This window comes from Halichoeres trimaculatus, unplaced genomic scaffold, assembly GCF_033239565.1.
Source record: "Halichoeres trimaculatus isolate MK-OKI-2021-1 unplaced genomic scaffold, fHalTri1.1 fHalTri1_scaffold_5, whole genome shotgun sequence".
NCBI lineage: Eukaryota > Metazoa > Chordata > Actinopteri > Labriformes > Labridae > Halichoeres > Halichoeres trimaculatus.
Window position 1 is genome coordinate 24,254,126 of NW_027437183.1, and position 24,983 is coordinate 24,279,108.

General features: G+C 44.4%; 1 protein-coding gene across 3 annotated transcripts in view; it reads left to right on the plus strand.

Annotated features, from left to right (window-relative positions):
- Positions 1 to 24,983, plus strand: part of LOC141790211 (tetratricopeptide repeat protein 28-like) — a 211,785-nt gene that overhangs the window by 175,723 nt on the left and 11,079 nt on the right. For all 3 annotated transcript variants that reach the window (XM_074669915.1, XM_074669913.1, XM_074669916.1), the window contains 7 exons: positions 4,925 to 5,721; positions 5,855 to 6,399; positions 7,651 to 8,174; positions 14,616 to 14,725; positions 17,615 to 17,744; positions 17,834 to 18,052; positions 21,252 to 21,414. In XM_074669915.1, coding sequence (XP_074526016.1) covers positions 4,925 to 5,721; positions 5,855 to 6,399; positions 7,651 to 8,174; positions 14,616 to 14,725; positions 17,615 to 17,744; positions 17,834 to 18,052; positions 21,252 to 21,414 — 2,488 coding nt within the window. The remainder of the gene's footprint in view (positions 1 to 4,924; positions 5,722 to 5,854; positions 6,400 to 7,650; positions 8,175 to 14,615; positions 14,726 to 17,614; positions 17,745 to 17,833; positions 18,053 to 21,251; positions 21,415 to 24,983) is intronic.

Here is a 24,983-nt window from a genome sequence, read left to right on the forward strand (position 1 = left end):
ATTTTCCTCTTTGTACCACACAGTGTTTACCCCTTAATTTTCTGCTCAACTGTTTGGTAACCGTTTTAAGGATAGCTGTGGCTCAGTAGTTGTTGCCTCTCAATCGTAAGGCTGAGGGTTTGATTCCAGCTCCTGCAGTCACATGCCAAAGTGTCCTTGAGCAAGACACTGAGCCCCAATTGCTCCTGCCAGTGGTGTATGGATGGGTGTGACTCCATTAGATAAGCTAATGGTTCCTATAATAGAAACCTCTGCCATCAGTGTGTGAATGTTGTACAGATGGGTGTAAAGCGCTTTGAGTGTCAGGAAACTCGCTTTATAAGTACTTTATAAATACTGGTCTACATTTTGGAGTAGCAAGCAAATATGCTGAATTGAATAAAACCTGATGGGTTGTATCTACACCTCCAAAATATTTCCCGATTTTAGTGCTCCAACAACAATCAAATACAAAAAAAATCTATAGTTGTTTTCTTGGAGTGAAAGTTAAAGGGTTAAGTTCATTGACAGTTGTTTTTTTCTTTGGTTTTGAGCCCATGCAGAGGTTTTCACTACAGAGTCATCCCTGCATTTGATGCAGTGCAGCCTTCAGGCCTGGACATCTGTTCATTCAGTATTAGTTGTCAAATCCAATCCAACTTTATTTGTTAAGCACTTTAATAAGAGACACTGCCGACCAAAGTGCTGTACAAAAGAATGAATGAATGTATGAGTGAATAAATAAATAGAAAAGTAAATATATAAATATACAACAATAATATACATAGCAGCTTACATGAGATGAAAGAACACTGTATGTCAAATACAAAAACAATTTAAAGACATGGTTAAAAAGGATACAGGAGGGCAATCAAAGAAATAAATAAGATCAATGACTACTGTGTATCGAAGGCCAGGAAAAAGTTTTAGGAAGAGATTTAAAAACAGACAGAGACGTGGCTTGTTTAACGTGCTGTGATAAGCCCTTTCAAAGTTTTGGAGCCACAACAGCAAACACGCGGTCCCCTCAGAGCTTCTGCTTGGTTTTCACCACCTTCAGGAGCAGCTGATCAGCTGACCTGAGGGAGCAGGTGGGTGTATATGGGTGAAGAAGCTCAGCCAGGTAGGGTGTGGCAAGACCATGGAGAGATTTAAAGCAAATAAAACAATTTTAAAGTTAATCCTATACTGAATGGGCAACCAATGGAGTGAGGCTAAAACATGTGGATGTATTTATATATGGAAGAATGTGCCAGTGAAAAGACAAGCAGCTGCATTCTGAACCGTCTGTCAGCCTTGACCCTTTGGTACAGTAGACGATGAAAACCACAACATTCTTGTAACTATATTGTTATGCAACATTATTCTGTAATCGTTCAACTACTTTCTCACGCAGTCTCCCACAGAGTGTTTTTAATACCCAGTCATAATATTAGTCTGTTGTGTATTAATCTTATTTAATAAGAGATGTTATATTAGTTGTTTTGTAGGATTACACAGATTTTGTAATTCTTGTCCAAACTTTTTTGAAACATGCTGGCATCAAATTTAAAATGAACTTACAGTTTCACTAAAGAATTAAATTTTTTAAATTGTTTGGTCTTGGTGTTATTTTCAATCATTTTTAATGACTTTCATATATATCTTAAAATTATTTTTTAATTTTGTTTGATTCTGTTTTGGGGGAAGTTGTCAGTGTTACATGCTTCATCGATCTTTAATATCCCTAATTTATTTCCTGGAGCAAGCAGCTTTTTTAATACTTCTACAGAGTCTAAGTTACCAAGGGAGTGTAAAATATGTTCAAACGTACTGAACTAAACGCACAAGCTTTGGTTGAAAGGAATATTTTTTGAGCACTGCCAGCTTCATTGGAATTTCCTTCAAAGACCGACTTCCTCCTCTGGTATTTTACACATGCCAATCTCCCCAAGTTGAGGTTTAAGTCAGCATCAGCATTTCCACAAGCAACACAATTCCAGCTTCCTGATATGGTTTTTACCATTCAAACATGAAAATAAGTAAATTATAATGTTGACTTCAATCTAAAATATAAACCAGGAACACACCCAAGTCTTTATTTTGGGCTCAGACTGGTCATCTCTGCTCCATTTCTAGTCTCACCCGGCAGCATTGTTGGTAAAAAAAAAATCCTCTTAGCTGAGTGTAGGCAGCAGCACTCAGGACCTCCATGGCTCCTGGAAGAATGACACAGTGATTTACTCTGAACACAACGCTATCCCTCAAAGTCATCTCAGCGGCGTATCCCTCTTTGTACAGCCAGCTGTGTAATGAAAAGTGACAACACATTGCCATGCTTTTAATGTCTTTGGTTATGGGGGGATGGAGGGAGCTCTGGATGGATAGGGCCCTGTATAAATGTATTTGAATGATGTGCTGTGCACTTTATCCCGGTTTTTCACAGCCTTTATCTTACGCTGCAAGCCAAAACGGAATAATTGAGCCATATTACTCGATGCGTTGCAGTCAAATGCATTTTTAGTTTGCACCACTCTCTTACATGTTGGTGCAGAAACTGACACTTTGACAAGGGGCACTTTGACTCAGTTGACCTTCCACCATGACCATTATGGGTGGACCCTTCCTCTTAATTCCATCAGTATTTTCCAGCATGTTTGGTGTGGTTTTATTTACTATCATTCTGGATGCCATCCCCTGAGGCTTCCATAATCCTCTTGCCATATGGAGGGAGGCAGGAAGTATTTTCTTGCCTCAAGTGTGGCTCCAGGCAGAGCCTGAGGCTTATGGCAATTTTGGCTGCAGATTCCAAGCCCAACCTCAGACTACGCCATTGAAGACCAGCCTCTGTCCCCGCTGCCTCTTCTACCCCGCCGTCCATAGCTGAGACCCCAGATCCATTTTTAGCCTGCAGCATGGAACATGTTTGCTGGTAATACATCAGTGGGCATTATATCCAAGGCAAGATCAGCCTCCGTTGGGGAAAACATAACCTTGGGAGTGACTTTGTGGCAAGGGCTGTCAGAGCTTTCAAAGTTGCCTGCCGTGAATCTTAACATGCTTCTACTCAAAGGAGAGACTGCCAGGAAAGGCAAGCTTAATAGGTTTGTCCAAGGTATAGGAAATGACTCTGCAAGTGGAGCCTTAATGCAAAAGTGTTCCAAGCACGTTGATTTATTTTGGCTCAAGAAAGAGCACCGTCCATGTTCTGTAAGCTCCACACAGATGTCACGTTATGTTAGTGCTCATGTAGTCATTTCCATCCCAGCTCATCTGTGTATTATCAGGCTGGTTAACTTCTCTCTGTTTAACACCACGACACTCTGAGCATACCATCTCCTCAGGGCAGTGACCTTATTATTGCAAGGTCTGTGCAGGTTGTATGGGTTTAACCTGAGAACACGAGCAAGCAAACAAACAGCCAATCAGCTCTGATTCATCAAGAGGTGCCAGGCTGCAGTGCATGCTGCATCATGGCCTGAATTAAGCAGGCAGATGATCTTTGATGATGTTTTCCCTGGAAAATTCAATCCGTCTGGAATTTTTCAGCACCTAATCCGGGCATGTTTGTTTGAGCCTCCTCATTTAGACTTGATGTAGAGTGAAATATTGATGCTGCAGATGTCATACTTATGTAGATTTCTCCCAAGGCCACCAACCTGCTGGAGCATATAAGCGCTTTATGTGTGTTGAAAGGAATATACATGCCTGACAAACTATTACGCAGACCAGTGGCTCATGCTGTAGAGGTGCCAAAGCTTTTTCAGTTCTCATTGGCCTGATGTGCTTCTTTTTAATTGGGCCGAAACCTGAACGCAGATCCACATCAATCATCTTACCTCTGCAGTCATGTGAGCCGTCTGTTTAGCTTCACCCCCACTGTTTATGCAGCCAGTGTTCAGGCCCATAATGTGGCAGGTTTCGGATGAAATGAATGGGAAAACACACATGGCGGTAACTAATCCCGGCGGCACCATCACATACCGCCACAAAGCCACAGAGCCCCTCTCCTTCCCAGGTTCACACCCACTCTGGCTCCAGAGCCGTTTCCCTCCTGGGTGTCCCATCCCTGCCTGAACCCCCCCTCCTCTCTGTCATAGTCACACATTAGCCTCCATGCTGAGCCAGCAAAGCAAAGATGGCAAGGCTGGATGGTGGATGGAGCTATTTGCCTTGCAGCTGGTTTCTCTGTCTCCATCCGCCAGCCTGAAGCTATCCTGTCTTCTCTCCAAGTGAGCTTTAGTATTATCAGCACAATTATTATCCTTGAAAGCTGGGTGACAATGCAAAAAGAGAACTGAGATTAGTAAAGAGTCTCAGTGGAAAGCAGGGGAGATACCGTAGATAGGCTGTGATGTCTTTACTCTTTGCTGTGTTTTTGTCAGTGTGTATGCACATTTGTTTGGATGTATGTGCGTTTGTGTGTGTGTGTGAGCCAGATGGCTGCCTGGCTGTGGGGTAGAGCTATTATTTTCCACAGGATGGTATTTTATCAGAGATAATACGCTGAATGCACCGGGTTCTCCATTATTTATTGTTTCTCTGCACTTAACTCATTTTTCTAAAGTTGTTTGCTGAGCTTTCCATCAGCTCTTCAAAGTCTTCCCCCGCACTTTCACTTCCTCTTTTCTTTCTTGTTCTCTCATAAACTGTTTTCAACCCTGTGGAAAAGTTGTTGATTTTGATAAAATCCCTCTAAGACACCATCATCAAAGACAACTCAGACAATCAAAAGACTCTATTTTGGTGTTATAATAACACTCTTTGATTGCACTACAGTTTAATGACCATAATTCTGTGGGAGTGTGTTGTGTAAGCAGAGAGCAGATGGCTCAGAGAGCATATTTTAACAACCAAATGACTTGTTTTGTACATGAAGTGCTGACAAGGCACTTGAATTTACTCATTTATAATCTTCCCCTGAATGGGTCTTTAACTCCATCCTCTCCTCCTCCTCTCTCTGCAGGCATCATCCACCAGATGAAGGGCGACTACGAGACCGCACTGAAACTCCACAAAACACACCTAGCCATTGCTCAGGAGCTGAACGATTATGCTGCTCAGGGCCGGTCGTACGGTAACATGGGTAATGCTTACAACGCCCTGGGAGCCTTTGACCAGGCCGTGCGCTACCACCGCCAGGAGCTGCAGATTTCAATGGAGGTCAACGATCGCGCCTCGCAAGCCTCCACACACGGGAACCTGGCTGTGGCCTACCAAGCTCTGGGAGCCCATGACCGCGCTCTGCAACACTACCAGAACCACCTCAACATTGCTCGCGAGCTCAGAGACGTCCAGAGCGAAGCCAGGGCTCTGGGCAACCTTGGAAACTTCCACTGTTCACGAGGGGAGTTCCCTCAAGCTGTGCCCTACTACGAGCAGTACCTTCGTCTGTCCCCTGACCTCCAGGACATGGAGAGTGAGGGAAAAGTTTGTCACAACCTGGGTTACGCCCACTACTGCCTCGGTAACTACCAGGATGCTGTTAAATACTATGAGCAGGACCTAGCCCTGGCTAAGGACCTTCATGACAAACTGAGCCAGGCAAAGGCGTACTGTAACCTGGGTTTGGCTTTCAAGGCCCTTGGAGACTTCACTAAGGCAGAGGAGTGTCAGAAATACCTGCTGTCACTGGCCCAGTCCCTGAACAATGCACAGGCTCGCTTCAGAGCTCTGGGGAACCTGGGGGACATATTTGTCTGTAAAAAAGATGTGGCTGGAGCCATTCAGTTTTATGAGCAGCAGCTGGCTTTAGCTCACCAGGTATGACCCCACATATTGAATGTATTATAACATACTTCAACCATTCATCCTTAAAATAGAAAATGTCATGTGAAAAGCCATATTGATAGTCACTCTTTCATGTCCCTATCGCCGACTTTCTGTCTCGTTTCAGGTTAAGGAGCGAAGGATGGAGGCTTGTGCCTATGCTGCCCTCGGGGCCACCTACAGACTTGTGCAGAAATATGACAAAGCCCTGGGCTACCACACCCAGGAGCTGGAGGTTTATCAAGAGCTGGGTGATGTGTCGGGAGAGTGCAAAGCCCACGGTCACCTGGCAGCAGTCTACATGGCCCTGGGGAAGTACGCCATGGCCTTCAAGAGCTACGAGGAGCAGTTGGAGCTCGGTCGCAGGCTGAAGGACCCCGTGGTGGAGGCTCAGGTGTACGGAAACATGGGCATCACCAAAATGAATGTAGGTGTGATGGAGGAAGCAATCGGCTATCTGGAGCAGCAGCTGGCTACTTTACAGCAGCTGAGCGGCAACGAGGCAGTAATGGACAGGGGCAGAGCCTATGGGAACCTGGGAGACTGTTATGAGGCTCTGGGAGACTTTGAGGAGGCCATCAAGTACTATGACCAGTATTTGTCAGTGGCCCAGAGCCTCAACCGCATGCAAGACCAGGAGAAGGCCTACAGAGGCTTAGGCAATGGACACAGGTGCGTTTGTTTTGTCTGAGAGGCAACAAGCTTCACATTCACTGTCATATTTCTTGAAAAACACTTTTGAGCCTTTCCAAAACCCAGCGGTATCAGTGTCCCCTAGCAGTGGCAGATAATTGTATTGGCAGGGTTTTACAAATAATCACAGTAATCCCGCTTTGCATATTATTTTCCTAGCGCTTGTTATCAAAGACCACCGTAGTTTAGAGACACCTTGCTGGTGAGTGAGGCTTGGATATGAGCCTGGTGCTAGCTGTCTCAGCAGCAGCCTATTGGCCCTGTTCTTATCTGTATGCAAAGAGGCTTTGGCACACAGACGTCTGAAACTGAGGGGAGCGCAGTTATTTCAAGGCAACCTCTTACATCTCGTGTGTCTTCCTCTCTTCCATTTCTCCTCATGCGACAAAGAGCTGATGGCATCCTGGGAGACTACACCGCAAAATATAACACGAAAGGCTTTCTGAAATCCCCATTTCAGAGATGATTTTCTTCTCATTGTGTATCATCAGCATGGCACCGCAGCAATCACTCACAGCAGTATTAGCCATGCACGAGTTCAGAGGGGCATAATAGACATCAGACACAACCCTTCCCGTCTTCTAACAGCTCTTAGTCAAGCACATACATTATCACACAGCATTAATTAGGCCGGGAGCCTTTATTCTTTTAATGCTCTGTTTGAAACAGCATCCGGCAATTGTGTGAAGTGCCTGAAAATGAGAATAAAGTCTGTTTGATGACTTTGAAGGCAAAGGAAAATGTTGAGATGGGATGAATAGCACTCTGTCAACACAAACAGCTGAGGGGAGAGGCAGCGGGAATTCTTTGACAGGTGACCCATCATCCCACCCAACATTTGTGGAGAGTAAACAGTGTTACCCTTTAAGCACAGCCTGCGTTTAAACTTCATATCAGCTCTGAGATCTTCATTCGGACCAGACTTTAGCCACAGTTTTGGCTGCATCTGAATCTATATTACATATTCACTAAGAACTGATCATCAGCTGCTTTGAAAACAGGATTGTTTGAGCATTTAGTACTCAGTGCTTGTTCTGTAGTGCTCTGTTAAGACAGAACAAAAAGGTATCACACCAAACAAATCAATAATACAGTTTCTCAGAGGTGTGAGATAAATGCCAAGTAAAGATTTTCTACTTGTCTGTTTTTTTCCCATTGTTTGTTATTGTTTTTATCTCACACATCAGACTTCTAATTTGTTGCTTCCTGGTTTTCTGTCCTCACCTTCAGGGCGATGGGAAACCTGCAGCAGTCACTTGTGTGTTTCGAGAAGCGGTTGGTCGTAGCTCATGAACTGGGAGAGTGTGGCGGCAAGGCTCAGGCTTACGGTGAACTGGGCGCTCTGCACAGCCAGCTAGGCAACTACGAGCAGGCTATTTCCTGTCTGGAGCGCCAGCTGGGTATTGCTCGTGACACCCAGGACCGACTACTGGAGGGCGATGCTAGCTGCGGTTTAGGCGCTGTGTATCAGTCAATGGGAGAGTACGAGACGGCCCTGCGATGCCACCAAAGTGACCTGGAGATTGCAGAGGAAGCGGGCAGCCCTGCACGACAGGCCCGTGCCTACGGGAACCTGGGCCTTACCTACGAGTCACTGGGAAACTACGAGCGGGCGGTGGTGTTCCAGGAACAGCACCTCAGTGTTGCTGCTCAGACAAACGACTTGGCTGCCAAAACTCTGGCCTATGGCAGCTTGGGGAGAACACACCACGCTCTGCAAAACTACTCACAGGCTGTCATGTACCTGCAGGAAGGTGAGTGAGTCAGGGGAAGCAGGAGAGAGGATTGCCTTTGTTGCCTGAGTTGATAGGCTTAGAGTTTGTGAATTCATGAATATGAAATTCAGAGTGTATTTGCTGCTTAAGCCATTGCCATTTTTATTAGGCGATGTGCATGTGTGCATAGGTGCATGTGTGCGTGAGTGTGTGTTGGGGCTTTTGTGCTTATTTGTTATAAGTGCGCAGGGGGATTTTGTGCGCGTATTATTTGTCTGTGTCGGCTTCTGTGCTGTAAAGGTATACTAGCATTCCTGTGTGTATGTCTGTGCAAACCTATCAGGATGCACGCCAAGGCTCTGTCCCTGTTTACTGCTCGCTCCTCTTCACACCTCTATATCTACTTTCCTCAGAGGGTTCTTTGCTGCAAGCTGCCAAAGGATCTTTTCACACGCTGGCTGACACACTCCTGCCTCTCACGCTTCATTGTCCCCAGCAGATTATGGTGAAATAAAAACCTGAAGCTTTGCCCCTCTGAAATTCATTATGTCAGTGACAGTGCTGGGAGGGTTTTTTCACAGAGGAAGTGATAAGTGGAGGGATCCATAGATGTGAGCTGAATGTTCACACCATCAGCCTCACCCAGCGTCAGACCTCTCACACAGGCAGGCGCACCCATTGTGTTACCGCCCAGACTCTGTTTGAGTGCTAGAACGTTGCAGCTCATGTAAAGAGACAGATGTATACTTCATTTATCCCTCCTCCGTCTGCTGTGTTAGAGTGAGCCAGGCCTGCAGTGACCCGAACACCCTCTGCTGGCCTGCTTGTTGAGGTTTATTGAAAACAAAGGCGACAGGCCATTCTGTCTCCACCCTGTCCTCCTGTTGTCCCCTGCACTGTCCTTGTATCGTTCCTGGGTCTGGCTGGGAAAAAGAACAGTCCTTTCACTATCCTTGACAGCCAATTATTTCTGGCCAACCTACCCAGACCGAAAACTTGGCGTATTTTTTTTCCTTCAGCTTCTCTATTTTTTCCTTCTCCCACTTTTATTTTTTTTTTTACTCTTCATGCTGCACTGCTTGTTTTTGTTTTTGTTCCCTAAAAAAAGATTAATTAAAAGGAGGGATAGAAAAGCAGCTCCAAACAGATACTGTTGACGACATCTGGCTCCTGATTCAGTGTGCGTGTGTGTTTCTGTGTGAAGTCAGGAGGTTACGCTGTATTTAAGACTCGTATGGAAGCTACAGTGGAGTACACATGAAGATACCAATTAACTGTTGATAGACAGACCTCAAGTGTTCACACTGCTCCCCTATTATTTTCCCATAGTGTTGCGTTCGAGGACGTTGTACATTGCTTTCTCGTCCTTACATAAAAGAGGCTTTCACACCAGGATGCTCTGTTCACCTTTTGTAATGTCACTAAATCAATGGCGTCAATGTAGCGACTAATGGGGGTATAACAAGTTCTCCATGCTCTATTTATGCCACAACAACCAATAGAAAAGCAATTCTCACCAACAGAGGAAGTGTTTGGTCCAAATGCACATTGTGGATGATATCTGAACCTTGGTGCAATAAAGAAAGAGTTGTAGATAGAAAGCATAATAGAAAGTGTTTTTTTACTATGAATCCAGGCCTAGGACAAAATCACATTAAATTTTATAAGCTTACTAATTTAAATTCACAATATGGGTTGCTCTTTTGTTTATTTTTTGGTTGTGAGCCAGTAATAGCCTACCTCCTTCTGATGGCCAAACCAATACAATTACCAGTATATTATATGTGTAAAAATCGCATCATACAGGGCAGGTAGGGAGTCATGTTGAGGTGTTACAGGATCTTGTTGTTCATGTTCTGCTATGTTGGAGCAATGTGGATCATCAAGTGTTGTGAATTCAGTAATTTTGCCTTTGATTGTTGTAGATTTTGTCTCTGGTTTAGCCTGTTGAATCAACACTAAGGCACTCAGATGTTTTGTTGTAAATGCCAGCTGTGGCTTTTGCTGCTTCGTATGTCCTCAATACATCTTTGTTGCTATGATTGCTCAGATGACCTAAAGGTCTGCTCAAGACACTTACAGCACATGTTTTCAAGTTGTACTCTCATTGTAATTTGTGGCAACTTTGGCTAAGTGGTAGAGTTTGATCCCAGTCAGATGCCAAATATGGAACACACATAGTATGTTTACATAGAGCTTCAGAAATCAGGTTTATTGTCATTGTATCAAGTACAATGAAACTGAAGTCACAGCAGCAATCAAGAAAGCAAAAGTAAGAAAGTGTATAGAAAGTGCAAAACAGTCCATAACAAGATAGATGATGACAGCTTGTCCATCATTGTCCAGTTCAGCCAGCCTCCACCTCCACAGGGTCCAGGACTGAGCTTCTTCAGTCATGCTCCATCTCTGTCTCCTGGATCCTGTCTGCTCACAGCAGGTGAAGTTGGTGTCTGATGTTAGCTCCGTTAGCCATATCTGTGAATGGCATGATGCTACTCTGCCCTCTGGTATTCCCTCTGCTGCTGGGTTAGCAAAGCTAGCTCGTCCATCTTATTGGAGATAGATCTTACATTTCCAATAATGATGGATGGAAGGACAGGTCCATGTCGTCACTTCTTAGCTCACATCTGAGAACCTGCAAGTCGTCCTCACCTCGTGGGGAAACATCAGGCCTTGCACCAGTTAGCATTGACATGCTACAGGCTGCTAACAGCTGAGTTCATATGTAAACAATGCAGTCATGGTTACATGTAGGATCTCCAGACAAACACAGGAGAAAAAGTAGTAAAAATATTGCTGAAGGCACAAAAATCTGGTGTCCAAATGAGCCATACAAAGTAACGATCCACTCCAAATACAAAGGTTATGAAAAAGAGACAAAAAAATTACAAGAAATAGACAAAGAAGAGAGAGCTGCTGCAAAAGGCAGCCATAGCCAACAGGGCAGTGCCTAGCAATGATACATGACACATACTTGATGCATAAAGACATACAGCTGCATTAATCTCTGTCTTTGTTGCTATAATGATGCTTTCTTTTTAGGTGAACCAAACCTAGTTTGATACGCCCGCAGCTCCGCTTAAAAGAAAGGACAGTGCGCCGCCTATCGAAGCATAGTGAGACACTCTTGGCCAGAAGTCAGATTCTCTTTTCTGCATGTGTATGAAGACAAGACCAGACCCCGCTGTGGCTTTACAATCAAGCTATGACCTTAGTCAGACTATTGTGTGTATGTAAACATACTGGCTGGACCCCAAGTTGTTCCCAGTGACAAAGTTGGTGATTGGCTCCTAAATCAACATTCTCTTCAATCAGTTCATCAATATGGTGCAAATGGATGAATGTTGTAAAAAAAAAAGCTTTAAATGATTTGAGAGACTAAACAAATGCTACAGGAGTACAAGTCCACTTAGCATTTTACTTCTAAAGCAGTAAAAACAAACACACTGGTGACTCCGTCGTCACTCTTCTCCTATATGAGGCAAATCCTAAGCTACCTGTTTTTTATCTGACAGTGTCCACTTAAAAGGAAATGTTAAATTAGCAAAACTTATTTCAGTGAATCATAAAAATGCTAAAACATACCATGAGATTGCATTAAATCATCAAACTGGTGTATATTGGGCATCTTTACTCACAAAATCAAGAATTTTGTGGTTTTTAAATTCATTTTTCTTTTATGACACATGATGAAAGAGTAATTAACCGTCGATGTGTTAAACAGCTCTGCCTCTTGGTTCTGATTAAACACGTCCATGTTGATGAGACTTTGAACAGCTTGTCAGGAAGCATCTAAATCTAAACCTAGCTGGATGACGCGTGTCTCACTATGAGATGTCTGGACCTGTTTTCATCATATAGCCCCCTCACAGTTTGACTGTCTCTATCTCTAAATGCCATATCTCAAATGTCAGTTGACAAAAAGTGACAGTGGAGCTTTGAACACTGACATATTGAGCCACTGATATACTTACTGCTTTGAGCTTTGTGGATATTTGTGTTTGTAGGTGATGTGACCTTTGAAAGCTCCAAATAGACAGAATCTCATGTAAAACGTGTGTTTAAGTGATGAACATTTGACAGGCAGGTGAATTAATGTCCTAAGCTATCAGTAATATCATTAATTATAAATGAAGCTTTCACGAATACAACATTTAGATCTGATCTAAATGTAAATGTCATCACTGCTTAAGCTCCTGTGAAGTGTTTTGATGAGGAATAAATTTGATGTCTCATATTAAGACTGTATACCAAAGGTGTGGGGAAGATTTCCTTTACACTGAACAAGTTGATTTTATTGTTAACATGAGTGAAGAGAAAAAGGAGACGCCGCAGGGGGATTTTGTATCATAAAAACACCTCAGGAGCACCTCCTGTAGAAGACACACTTTTCTTTTCCACATGTGGTCGTGATCAAAGAACTGACCTGTCATGTGTCAGGAGTGCATTCATGCTGGGGTATTTTGTCTGCAGGACTACTGACTTGTAGCTCTACAGTGCATGAGATTTTGTGCCTTTTTTTTCTAATGCATGTGTATTTGATGTCTGCACATAACGCTTGTGTCTGAAGCCAGAGGTGCACGGGCCCCAGGGGCTGCAGAGACTCACTCACCCAGCTGTCAAGCAGCCTTTAAAGTGTTCTCTAGTTGCTCTTCAGGGTGCAGCCAGCCACGGCCACATCCTCATGTCAGCCCGCCGCTACGTGACTGTGCCTGCGGGGCACACCAAAGGCACGCAACGGTGACAGTGACAGACACTGAGTGATACAGAGCACGAGAACAGAGGGAATGAGAGAGTAAGGGAGGAGAGGAGGGATGGAGAGAAAGAAAGAGAATGGCAGGCAGGCGGAGGGAAACGACAGATCAGCATGCGTCATAATTCACGTGTATTATTTCACTGTCAGCTGGAGAATAAAGAAAACAGAGAGTTGGTTGACATTCAGGCTTGATCATAAAGAACGATCACAGAGCAGCTTGGAGAAAGAAAGGTCTGTGTGCGTGCGTGAGAATGTGTGTGTGTGTGTGTGTGTGTGTGTGTGTAGATGAAAGACTCAGAGCTGGAGTTGAGATGAGTGAGGGGTGATGCTGTCAGAGAATGAAAAGGATAATTTAGATCTGTTTCCTCTCTCTTGCTCCAGTGCCTAATGAGCCCTAAGCAGTGCTGAGTCCCCCGCAAGCTCTGCCACCACAGTCAAGATGAAACAGGTAGAGAGAAGAAGGGGGGGCAGAAACACTGGCACAGAGATGAGAAAATGAGTACGGGGAGGTAGAGGGAGAGAGGATCTCAGCAGATGCATGGGGAAGAGGGCAGGCAGGCAGGCAGGCAGAGGGAGGGTGTGTGGAAAGATAAGGCGAGAGGGGAGACTGTTGCAGGCTTCAAAGGCAGCCAGCTATAGCGTGGCCGTGGAGGAGCCATGAAGTCTAAGGCTGCGTGGTGTGCTGGGTCTTGCGGAAAAAGGCTGCCTGTTTTCGGGTCATGCGCTCTGTTCTTGGCTTATCTGGTCCAGCCACAGACTGTTTTCCAGGAATGCAGAGGAAAGCAGACTCGGACGAGCTGCAGCTTGACCCATTTTTTTCTGAAAGCGTGTTTGGACCCCCTTTGTCACACGAGCAAGGGGTGCGAATAGGGGAAAATATGCAGCCTGTGTTAGGTGAGACAGTGCATGAGCAATAACTTATTGCAAACTGCACACTACTTGCAAAGCATTTAGCACCTTGTGGGTGATATGTGGCCCAGCAGCTGTCGTTTTTTTTTTTTTCATCATTGTCCTCTGTGGAGTGGCATTTTCATCCCAGTAATTGGGCAGAACCAAGTCCTCTGCAGGCAGAGCGAGGACACATGCAAAGATGTGACATACGCCTCGCTGTTTGAGGGATTGAAAGTAAAAAAACAAACCGTGCGCTCACCAGGTTATCTGAAACACGCATGCTGATCATGCACACTGGGGTGCGCTCATGTGAACATGCACGTTTCCTCCCTGTCTTCCAAAGAAAGTCAAAATATCACAACTTTGCTCTGCTGTGAGTTCACACACATACACACACAGTCTATTATTAGCCCTGCCGTGTGTTTGCAAATATTTGTAGACGTCTTCATGATATCGTGTGGGTTCTTTTATGCAAGCACCAGGCGTGTGTTTGTGTTTGCTCAGCCGGTCGATTCTGAGCATTGATTACTATGCAGTCCGATTAGTGCTCAAACAGCTCCCCACTAAAGTACAAGTGTGTGGGTGTGTGGGTGTGTGGGTGTGTGGGTGTGTGGGTGTGTGTGTGTGTGTGTGTGTTCAGTCCCAGTTGGAGCAGTATCTTACAACCGAGGCCAAATATCCAAACCTGTTCGCTGTCAGAACATCAGTACCACGCTACGCTTACATCTGTTACTCGGAAAGATACCTAAGAGTCTGCCTGCTCTGAATAATTTTTGCTCTTCCTCTCCCTCCGCTGTCTCTCTGCTGCTCCCGTTTCCTCCCCACTCTGACAGGCCTGCGGCTTGCAGAGCAGCTGGCTCGGCGTGAGGACGAGGCAAAGATCCGCCATCGTCTGGGGCTCTCTCTGTGGGCCAGTGGGAATCTGGAGGAGGCCCAACATCAGGTAAAGTTTTTCCTGTTCCATATTTCTCTCGCTCCAACTCACCTTGACTCACTTCTCCTCCCCCTCTCCTCTCCTCTCCTCTCCTGCCCTCCATCTGGACTCCCCCCTGTAGTTAAAACTGACCTCTAATAAGCACACATCTGTTGGCTAGCAAAAATTTCAGATGAGGGAGGGAAGTACATGTCCAACGGTTTAAAGTGTGAAATAGAGATTTTCAGCCAAATCCTGATGGTAAAAAAAGAGAGAGGCCATGGGAGAGAACAAAAGGAGGAATAAAAAGAGAGGTGAATAAAGAGATTGAACGCGGCTGCTGGAAATATGCTCTGGAGTCTGTTAGGCTGGTAAATTCTGTCATCTCTGCAGACAGGCAACAGATGACAGAAGGTTTTCTATGTGCATGGTCTCCAGAGTCCCAAACCCCTGCATCACACACACTCACACACATACACATACACACAGCGTCCTCTTCAGCCCACTGCCCACCTGGCAAGCATGGAATATCCCCTTAACATCTCCCTTTACAGTCTGTCCACACACCACAGCTCAAGTCTTTTTTTTTTCCAGCCGGTGAATCCACATCCAAATCTGCCAGCAGCAGCGACTGTCACGTGTGTCTGTGGGGATGTTACTCAGCTGCTTTCATTTTCAAAATCTAGTCCAAAGAAACATTTCTGGTGTGATACACGCACACTTCCAACATCTATGTGACCCAGATAGGCTTTTTTGTTATTTCTGTCCTGTGTTGTACTTTTCAGAAAAGTTACTCTGTCTGTTTGCAATTATCTGTAACGAGAGTTTGGAGAAGAAGAGAAAAAACGAAGCAAGGTGATGACTCGAGCAGAGGCTCATGACTCATCTTCAGGAATTTGTGTTCAATTAAAGCAAAATATTATTCTAACAAGCACATGCAACATACTTTCCACTGTGTTTGCTCTCCACTTCAGCACTGAACCTTAAGATCGTAGTAGTGCATATTATTTGTGATTTCCTCACGGGAATCCAACGCTTCTCCCACATTTATACCACAGCTGGGTTACACATATTTTCTTTCCTCTGCCGTCTCAAAAGGCCTGAGGGTGAGTTGTTGGTGAGAAAGGACGTCGTCGTCCTCAGAGTGTAGATTAGATGGTTATTCATGAGCAGGCCTGTTGCTCCAGGAGACCTTGGTAAATGCCCTGACCCACTTCAGATCTCATTTGTATAGCCCTGTATTGGGATTTATACAGCCTCTATAGGCGTATGATGAGAGTACTTGACCTATCTTCCTTCTCCTGTTTGAATTTAAACTCAGCTGGGTTTAAAACCTGAGCTTCAGTCTTGGTGTCCACCGTGACCTATCCTGATTGTAATCAGCTCTGAAGAGCACTCAACATTAATATCTAAGAAGGATGAACCAACACATTTATGTTTACTTAAAATATCGTTTAAAGTATCTTTTTCTACCTCTGATACAGTCTGAAACCTCCATAGAGGTTATTTTACAAAAATCATTAAAGGTGAACATCAAGCTCCATTGATGTCAGTGATTCAGCATGACATTGACATTCACTAAGCATGTCAGATAAACGCCGTGTTCATGTCAGTCACACTAAAAACATGAGACTGCTTTCCAAATGCATGGCAGCTGAAGAATGGAGCAGATTCACCTGCACCACAGCCAACTGAGTCACTGCAGACACAGCACATTCGGGATTGTTCCCCCCCTTTCATCTCTGCCAGGAGGGGTCAGGCCGGAGGAAAGGCGCTGTGAGAAATTAGTTTCACTCTTAAAGGGGATGTCTGCAAGCCTAACAGATTAAACTAGCACTGCAGCAATCCGCCCATGGCCCTATCAGCAAAAATCAGCGCGACCAGCAGCTCTGCCTACTAGCACTAATGCAGCAGAGCTCCTCAGATTCTCTGCTGATCTCTACTCTCCCCCTTCACTCCCTCTGACACACTTTTCCTGCATGACCTTGGGATATGCCAGACAAGCTACAGCGTATGCATATATGTATGCTCACAAGCAGCACACAATGCTGTTCTCTACCCCTCTCTCTGCTTCCTCCTCACAAACCCACAGTGCTCACACAACCCTTTCCACAGACACCAACAACCTTTTCTCCACTGCAGCTCTTTCTCTTTTACATGAACTATGGTCAAGCGGTGTGAGCAGGGTGCTTCACCCTCTCTGCTGGCCCTGGACTTCTGGAGAGTGGCTCCGTAGCAGTCCTAGCCACCCTGCGGGGCAGCCATAGGCGCAGAGATAGGAAATCGATAAAGGCTCCCATGATTCAGCACTCCTGGCTTGCTCTGCTGGGCCGGTAGCAGCAACGCCTGCCACCCCACCTCTCCATTGTCTCTCTCCCTCTCCCTCAATCCAATGTCTGGCGCTGAATAGAAAGGTCCAATAACACAGAAAGGCTTATTGAGTTCACAAAGCATTTATTTCCTTGAATGCTGTCTGGACGTTGATGCTCAGGTAATGGTGTAGCTTCTCATTGCCCTTTCAAGTGGAGAGCCAAATAAGAGCTGAAGAGAGGTTTACTTTTTTGGGGGGTGATTCATCGAGCTATATTACACTACTTTTCTCTGCTGAGACACAAGCTGAATTAGGAGGCAGCAGGTCTCATCAGGGATGAAGAGTGAGGTGGGATGCTACCACCTAGTGGCCATAATCAGTCCCCCTCTCCAAAGGCTAATCATACATGCATAACGGGGTTTGATTTGATGGACATTTTAATCCTCTCCTCCCTGACTCGCTGCATTTAAGTATGAGTCAAGAAAAGACAGTGATACTTAATCTTATGAGATGAATAGGATTTCATTGACCTGCACGAATTACAACTAAATCCAAGTATAATGTCATTGTTTTGCTTTAAAAACCTGTTGTTTGTGGTTTCTCCTCAGCTCTACCGAGCGTCTGCACTGTTTGAGACCATCCGCCATGAAGCCCAGCACAGCACAGACTACAAACTCTCCCTGTTTGACCTGCAAACCTCCTGCTACCAGGCGCTCCAACGGGTCCTCGTCAGCCTCGGTACGCCCATCCGCTCTGCTCCTCTCCTCCTTACTTCATGCTGCTTTAGCTGTGACTTATTAATCAGTAGAAACCTCTGATCCTCACAGGCCACCACGATGAGGCTCTGGCTGTTGCAGAGCGCGGTCGCACACGGGCCTTTGCTGACCTGTTGGTGGAGCGGCAGACCGGCCAGCAGGACTCGGACCCCTACACCCCAGTCACAGTGGAGCACATCCTGGACACGGTCAACAGCCAGAGGGCCTTGGTGCTGTATTTCTCCATGGCTGCTGGCTACCTGTACAGCTGGCTGTTGGCTCCAGGAGCAGGTGAGGACTGTCAGAGACCATGTGTGCCTGAACAAGAAAATTTAGAAAATCTTTCTCAAATTTCAGCCTTTGCATGTGGAAAATAAGTGTTCCAGTCACATGGTACTCTGTGGTTATGTTTTGGTCTTTACATTCTGAACATTTTTGCCTAGAACTTAAGCTTTGATGCATTTTGAACACAAATTTCCCCAGTTTAGAAATAAATGAACGACATATTTCAATCAATCAATCAATCAATCAATCTTTATTTGTATAGTGCCAAATCATAACAAATGTTATTTCAAGACACTTTACAAAAACATTTACAGGTCTAGACCCGTAAATGTTAATAAAATTTTATTAGCAGAAACCCAACATCAAGACAAGATAAGGAGTCTTATCTTATCTTAATCCACCATGAGTACAGGACTTTGCAGCATTTAGCAAGTTACAATGGCAAGGAAAAACTTCCCTTTAACGGGCAGAAACCTCGGACAGAACCAGACTCATGTTAGACAGACATCTGAGGAGACTGTGTTGGGGTTCTGAGACAGATTGAGGAGAGAGAGTGGGAGAGAGAATAATGGGGGGGTGACAGAGAGAGAGGGATACACACACACGCACACACACATGCGCACACACACACAGAAAGGGAGAGAGAGACAGACAGACAGACGCAGTCTGAAGTTTGGCGCTGTGGCGACAGTTAAGGAGAAACCAGCAGGCCGTTCCCGGCAACAATCCAAAGCTGTAGCAGCTGGAGTCTGACAGGAGCACAGCAGCAGGACGTCTACTTCACCGACCCCAGGAACCTACAAGACAAACTCAGATCCTCCCAGAGAGGTGTATGGTCAGTAACTATAACAGGACATTAAGACTAGAAGTTAGACTGACAGAAAAAGAGGGAAACAGGAGCCCTGTGTGTCAGTTCCCCCCAGCAGTCTAAACCTATAGCAGCATGACTAAGATCTGGTTCAGACCTGATCCAGCTCTAACTGTAAGCTTTATCAAAAAAGGAAAGTTTTAAGTCTGCTCCCCAGACCTCAACCGGTAAGTTATTCCAAAGAAGAGGAGCCTGATAACTAAAGGCTCGACCTCCCATACTACTTTTAGAGACCCTAGGTACAACCAGCAGACCTGCATGTTGAAAACGCAAAGACTTAGACGGATTATACGGAACGATTAAGTCTTTAAGATATTATGGCCCGATGCCATTAATCGCTTTGTAAGTCAAAAGAAGAATTTTAAACTCTATCCTAGATTTTATAGGTAACCAGTGTAGAGACGCTAACACTGGAGAGATGTGCTCTCTCCTCCCAGTCCAAGTCAGTACCTGAGCGGCAGCGTTCTGAACCAGCTGAAGAGTCCTAATTGACTTATTAGGACAGCCGGATAAAAGAGAGTTACAGTAGTCCAGCCTAGAAGAAACTAAAGCATGGACTAGTTTCTCAGCATCGCTCCGAGACAAGATGTGTCTAATTCTCTTGATATTGCGAAGATGAAAAAATGCTGTCCTTGAGACCTGTTGGATGTGAGAGTTAAAGGACAGGTCCTGATCCAAAAGAACTCCCAGGTTCCTGACAGTGGTGCTGGAAGCCTATTGTCCTTCACAGTTTTCTGTATCCTGTAAAATAATGTCATATCTGCAGCTAATGTGTATGCTAGCACAAAACACTACCTGCTATATAACACTTACTCTGTATTTTAGTAGTGAAGACCACGTAAATAGGCGGACAGAAATTGCTCACTTGTTTTCTCTCTTTTCTGCTTGTATTTGTAGATAGTTTAACAATTACAAAGGTCAGAGAACATTCTCAGTCGAAACAAAACACTTGCTTGTTCAAATTAAAGCAGATAAAAGGTCTGGAGGCTGTAGCTTGTTTTTAGCTGCAGGGGTAAGAAGGCCAGCTTTAGCACCAAGCAGCATTGCCACCTGCCACTCTGCTGTTAGGATTTGCCCCCTGCTTTGCCTCACACCCCAGAAGGCGTCTGCCAACAGACCGTGCTAATTGAAAGTGACACGGCCAAACAACACCGACAACATCTTCACACATGCCAAGAGGAAACACTTAGCCCTTGCACAAAGTCAGAACATAATTTCCCTGTCTCTTTTCATCCTGTCTCCTGTGTTTTTTTGTTGCTTTTGTGCTTTTCTTTTTTTAGAGTGTTGCTGTACTTTTGCACTTTGTGTTCTCCTCCAACTCTGTCCCTTTTTGTTGACACTCTGAGTAACACCAACGCAGGCGGAGGGATTAAGATGCAGCTTGTTTTCTGACTTGTGAAATTCCTGTTTCACAAAGAGAATAGGCAAAGCCGTGGGTGAATTACAGTGCAGCTCTCACGACACCTTCGGCTGCAGAGCTGTTAGCGCTCCTTTGGCTCTTCTCTGCTGCTCTCTGCTTTAGAGAGAGGAAATGAGAGCCGTGACCCATGTTCCATACCACTAGAAGCTTGAACATTTGATCAAACTGGCTCCCAGGCAACCATATGAACTTGACCCCTGCAGCACTCGTCATACGGAGGGGAGGAACACTGCAGGGACCAGTGGAGATCTTCAAAGCGCTGAATTTTGCCCCGAGCTAAGAGGGAGCCACTTGCTCACTAATCGCCTGTCTGTCACTTCCTGGCATTCCCTGGCATCCAGCTGGCACACAAACATGGCCTGCTCTAAAGAGTCTGCCACCACTAAAAAGGCCTACAAAGGTCCTAATTACCTCAGTAGTGTAAATTCTGGGTGTTTATAGACATGAAAGCGCACCCACACAGAGAGAAACCTTAATCACTCTTAATATCCATTCAAACGCATTAAAGCAGAACCATTCATGCAGGTGACACATGCACACACATACACATACAGATGCGCACACACACACACCCTGTACTCCATCTCCCAGTGTGCTCTCCCCCCTCTCTGATGTTCCTGCTCAAAACTCAGTTGAGCTCTCATGTCGGGCAGCAGATGGCACAGGCAGCCTTCTCTTATCTTTTATTGAGCATTATTTGTTTTATTCATTCCGCTCCACAGATGCACTACCACACGTGGCTTCACTCACAGCTCTCAGTTAAAATGATCCAAAATTTTCCTCTTTTGTCAGCGTGTAATAAAATGCGTTTGAAAACAAGCCATGGGAAACAGTTGGATGTTTTTCTGCTTATTCATCTTTGTCCTTATTAACACCTGTAAACAGTCAGTAATGTCTGCCCCTGCTTCTTCCTCCAGGCATCCTGAAGTTTCATGAGGTGTACCTGGGCGAGGGCATGTCGGAAGGAGGGTCTGAGTTCCAGGAGGGGGGCGGCGGTGGTGGGGTGGTCACTGGATCCTCCTTGGAGCAGCTCATAGCCAGTGCACGGGAGGCTCTTGGTGTTGAGTCTTATTACAGCAGGTGAGATGTTTGCAGCTGTCACAGTGAAACAGAAAATCTTTATTCTGCTTGTCAGCTCATTACTCGTGTTTGTGAAGCTTGTGGTTTGTATCGCATTATAAAATGTGTTATTTGATGGATTATCTTCATGGACATTACATCTTTTATTTGCAGACAGTCATCACACCATTGACTTTTTAGACTCCGTACTGTTTTCCAAATGCATGATTAATAACAGGCTTTATAATTCAAGAAACAGGATAAAACTAGAACAACACAATTTTTCTCAAGAAGAGGCCTTATGAATTTTGTGTGACTATAGACATGATGTAAGATACTGTTGTTATTACTTCATCCAATGCTCTTGTTTTTATCTGATTAACGTAACATTGGATTGTCTCAGATAGTACCAAGTCCTGTTCAGATTTCCTTGATGCCTAAAGAACATGTTTTTTCACAAACTACATCACACCTCTGAGGTGTATCTTGAAATTTTAGATATGGTACGAAATAAAAAATAAGAGAGTGGAATTATTTTTTAATATGACACACTCAACTTCATTCATGTAGGCAATAATAAACCTGCCGTTTTGATACTTTCAATCATTAAATTATAAAAAGCTTTATTTATATAGCATTTTTTGAAAGCAAAGTTACAAAGGGCTTTTCAGGCAGATAAAACAACAAGCAATTCATATTCCTGGAAAATCAGGCAGCAAACAAAATCAGATAAAAAAGAAAGAAAGAAAGAGTAAAATATGAAGATAATCTTTAAAAGAAATCAGGGAAGGATTGCTGAGAAAAGTATGTTTTAAGAAGTGACTAAAAAGAGGCTACTGACTCAGCAGACCAGATCTCATCAGGCAGACTACTCCATAGCCTCCATAGGAGCACAGACTGAAAATGCCTTGTCTCCTTAGTTTTCAGTCTTGTCACTGGCACATTTACAAGGCCTCTGCCTGAGAACTTTAATGGGCACTTTGGCTCATAAGGTGTTAAAAGGTCTAAAATATAGGAAGGTGCGAGGCCACGAAGAGCTTTAAAACAAGTCAGTAACATCTTAAAATCAATTCTAAAACAAATAGGGAGCCAGTGTAAGGAGGATAATGTGCTCACATCTCCTGGTTTTGGTTAAAAGCCTGGCAGCAGAGTTTTGAACTAACCGTGGACGATTGATGTCTCTCTGGCTCAGGCAGGTAAAAAGACTGTTACAGTCATCTAGGCGCAAGGATATGAAAGCATGTAAAAGTATCTCAGTGTCCTTGAAACTTAAAGTGGATCTAATTTGTCAATGTTTTTCAGGTGGTAAAAACAAGATTGTACAATTTTAGTTGTATGCCAGAGATTGCATGCAACTAGAGAGAGTGTTAGACCACCGGCAGTACAGCAGGTTACAAAAAGACAAGGTCTTCTTTTGATCCTCATTTTATTAGCCGATTTATGAATCTATCAAAATCTGTCCAGAATTATCATACAACTAATTCTTGGCCCAAACCAGGATACATCTATCTACAGCTTTTTAGAGATGACCTGCAGCATGCTTGCCTAAAATTTAGTTTTGAAATCTATGATTTATTTAACTATGTAGCCATCTGGCCTCCTTACTGTTGTTTTTTCTTTGGCCAGACAAAGAAAAAAGTACAAATAATACAGCCTTTGATCATGGCGAGTTTTTTGGGATGCCCCCCTTTACCAGTTATCAGACACATGAATGGAGCGACGTGAGATATTATTGAATAATTTTGCCTCTAAGCAACAGCCAAGACTAGAATTTGACACCTTTATCCACAGAGTGAGCTGTGGAAAGCTTAAGTTAGAAACTCTACATGTGTGTGTGTGTGTGTGTGTGTGTGTGTGTGTGTGTGTGTGTGTGTGTGTGTGTGTGTGTGTGTGTGTGTGTGTGTGTGTGTGAATGTGTGTGTGTGTGTGTGTGTGTGTGTGTGTGTGTGTGTGTGTGTGTGTGTGTACATAGAATGGTGTTATTCTGCCCCATTGAACCCTGTGATGACAGCCCTCCTCCTCTGCCTCCTATACTCCACTCTCTCCCCAGTGGGAATAAATGAAACGGAATAATGGCTCTTTGTCAAGGCAGATTGTTGAACACACCTAACAAACACAGAACCTGACAAGCAGAGGAAGAGTGAATGGAGTTTACTGAGAGTATACTAAGGGTGAATAGGACGAAGGCTAAGATACAGTGGTAAAAAGAGAGGAGTCAAAGCAGAACCTCCTGATTACAGAACAAACAGACAGTAGCCAGTGGGTCTCTGAAGGCGTGGTTAGATTTTATTGTGAGGTATTTTGACAGCTAAATCTCCCTTCAACAGCCGCAGCATACACAGTGTTAGATGTTAGCCCTGAGTCTCTAGTTGATGTTTGATCCATAGTGCCCAGCTGGTCCGCCCAGTGCCATCCTCCAGCACCCCAGCAGCCTGGCCCTCCTGCCCCATTACCAGCTCATTTACTACTCCAATGGGAAGCTGCACACACGCCACTGCGCCTGGATGGGCACAATATGGCACCACTTACCAGCCTATTCATTCTCCAGAGTGGGGAGAAAAGAGAGGCAGCAGTCTGAAATGAGTGGAGAGGGGAAATGAATGGGATGGAGAAAAATGGGGAAAGAAATGAGGATGCAGACTTGCCTGACAGTAGAAATATATTTGACTTTTTTAGAGTCATCTTTTCAAACTACATTTTAGTCTGAACTCATCATTTCTTCACACAGCAGATGTCGGTCATTATGTACACTAAAGGAGAGTGAATCTTAATTGACTGTATTTATGGGACAGCCACTTTCCATGGCCCCACTCTCAGGGTGTGAAGCTCAAATACAGTAAAAATGTATCACTATTTACAACACAGTTTATGGTGGTTAATGTGTATATGTAGAAAACCCTGACAGTTTTTAATCACTTTACAACCAAGGAACAACATTTAGAAAAAGCCTATGTGGAAGTGCTAAAAGTTGCTGCTCATCAATGATCTGCTTGAGGCTGGCTGCAGAAAGACTGGAGGTCACGTACACACCAATCCAAAAAAAAAAAAACATTTACAGCATAAAAACACATTTATAGCCTAGTTAAAAAAATGGCTTAGGTATGAAACGCTAATTATGCTATCGGCATAGACTACGGTGCTGATTGTTTTCTAACTCTGCCGTCTAGAAAATAAAAGGATATTAGGATCATACTTTATACAGTCTATGTTCACGACATCAAAGTGGTTATCACCTTAAAAACAGTGAACAGTCCATATTTCAAATTTAAATACACCTTTGATAACCTGTTAGCAATAGCCATGTTTAGGCTAATATAAGTAAGCTAGGAAGTAGCCGAACCCTTACATTACCTCCTGAAAGTGTTGTTAACCACAGTAGTGAAGGTTTAAAAGTAGGGTCTGCATGAATTTTCCTTACTTGTTAGTTAACACAAAATTCAAACAGGGCTCCTTCTCCTTGGATCAGTGCCAACAGCAGCACACACCCACAGCCTCTGACCATATCTACGTGAACACACTCACTAGCCCCGCAACCACCTGTAGCATTGCGTTTTAACGTAGGAGAGACTAGAGAGCCATGCACCTGACTT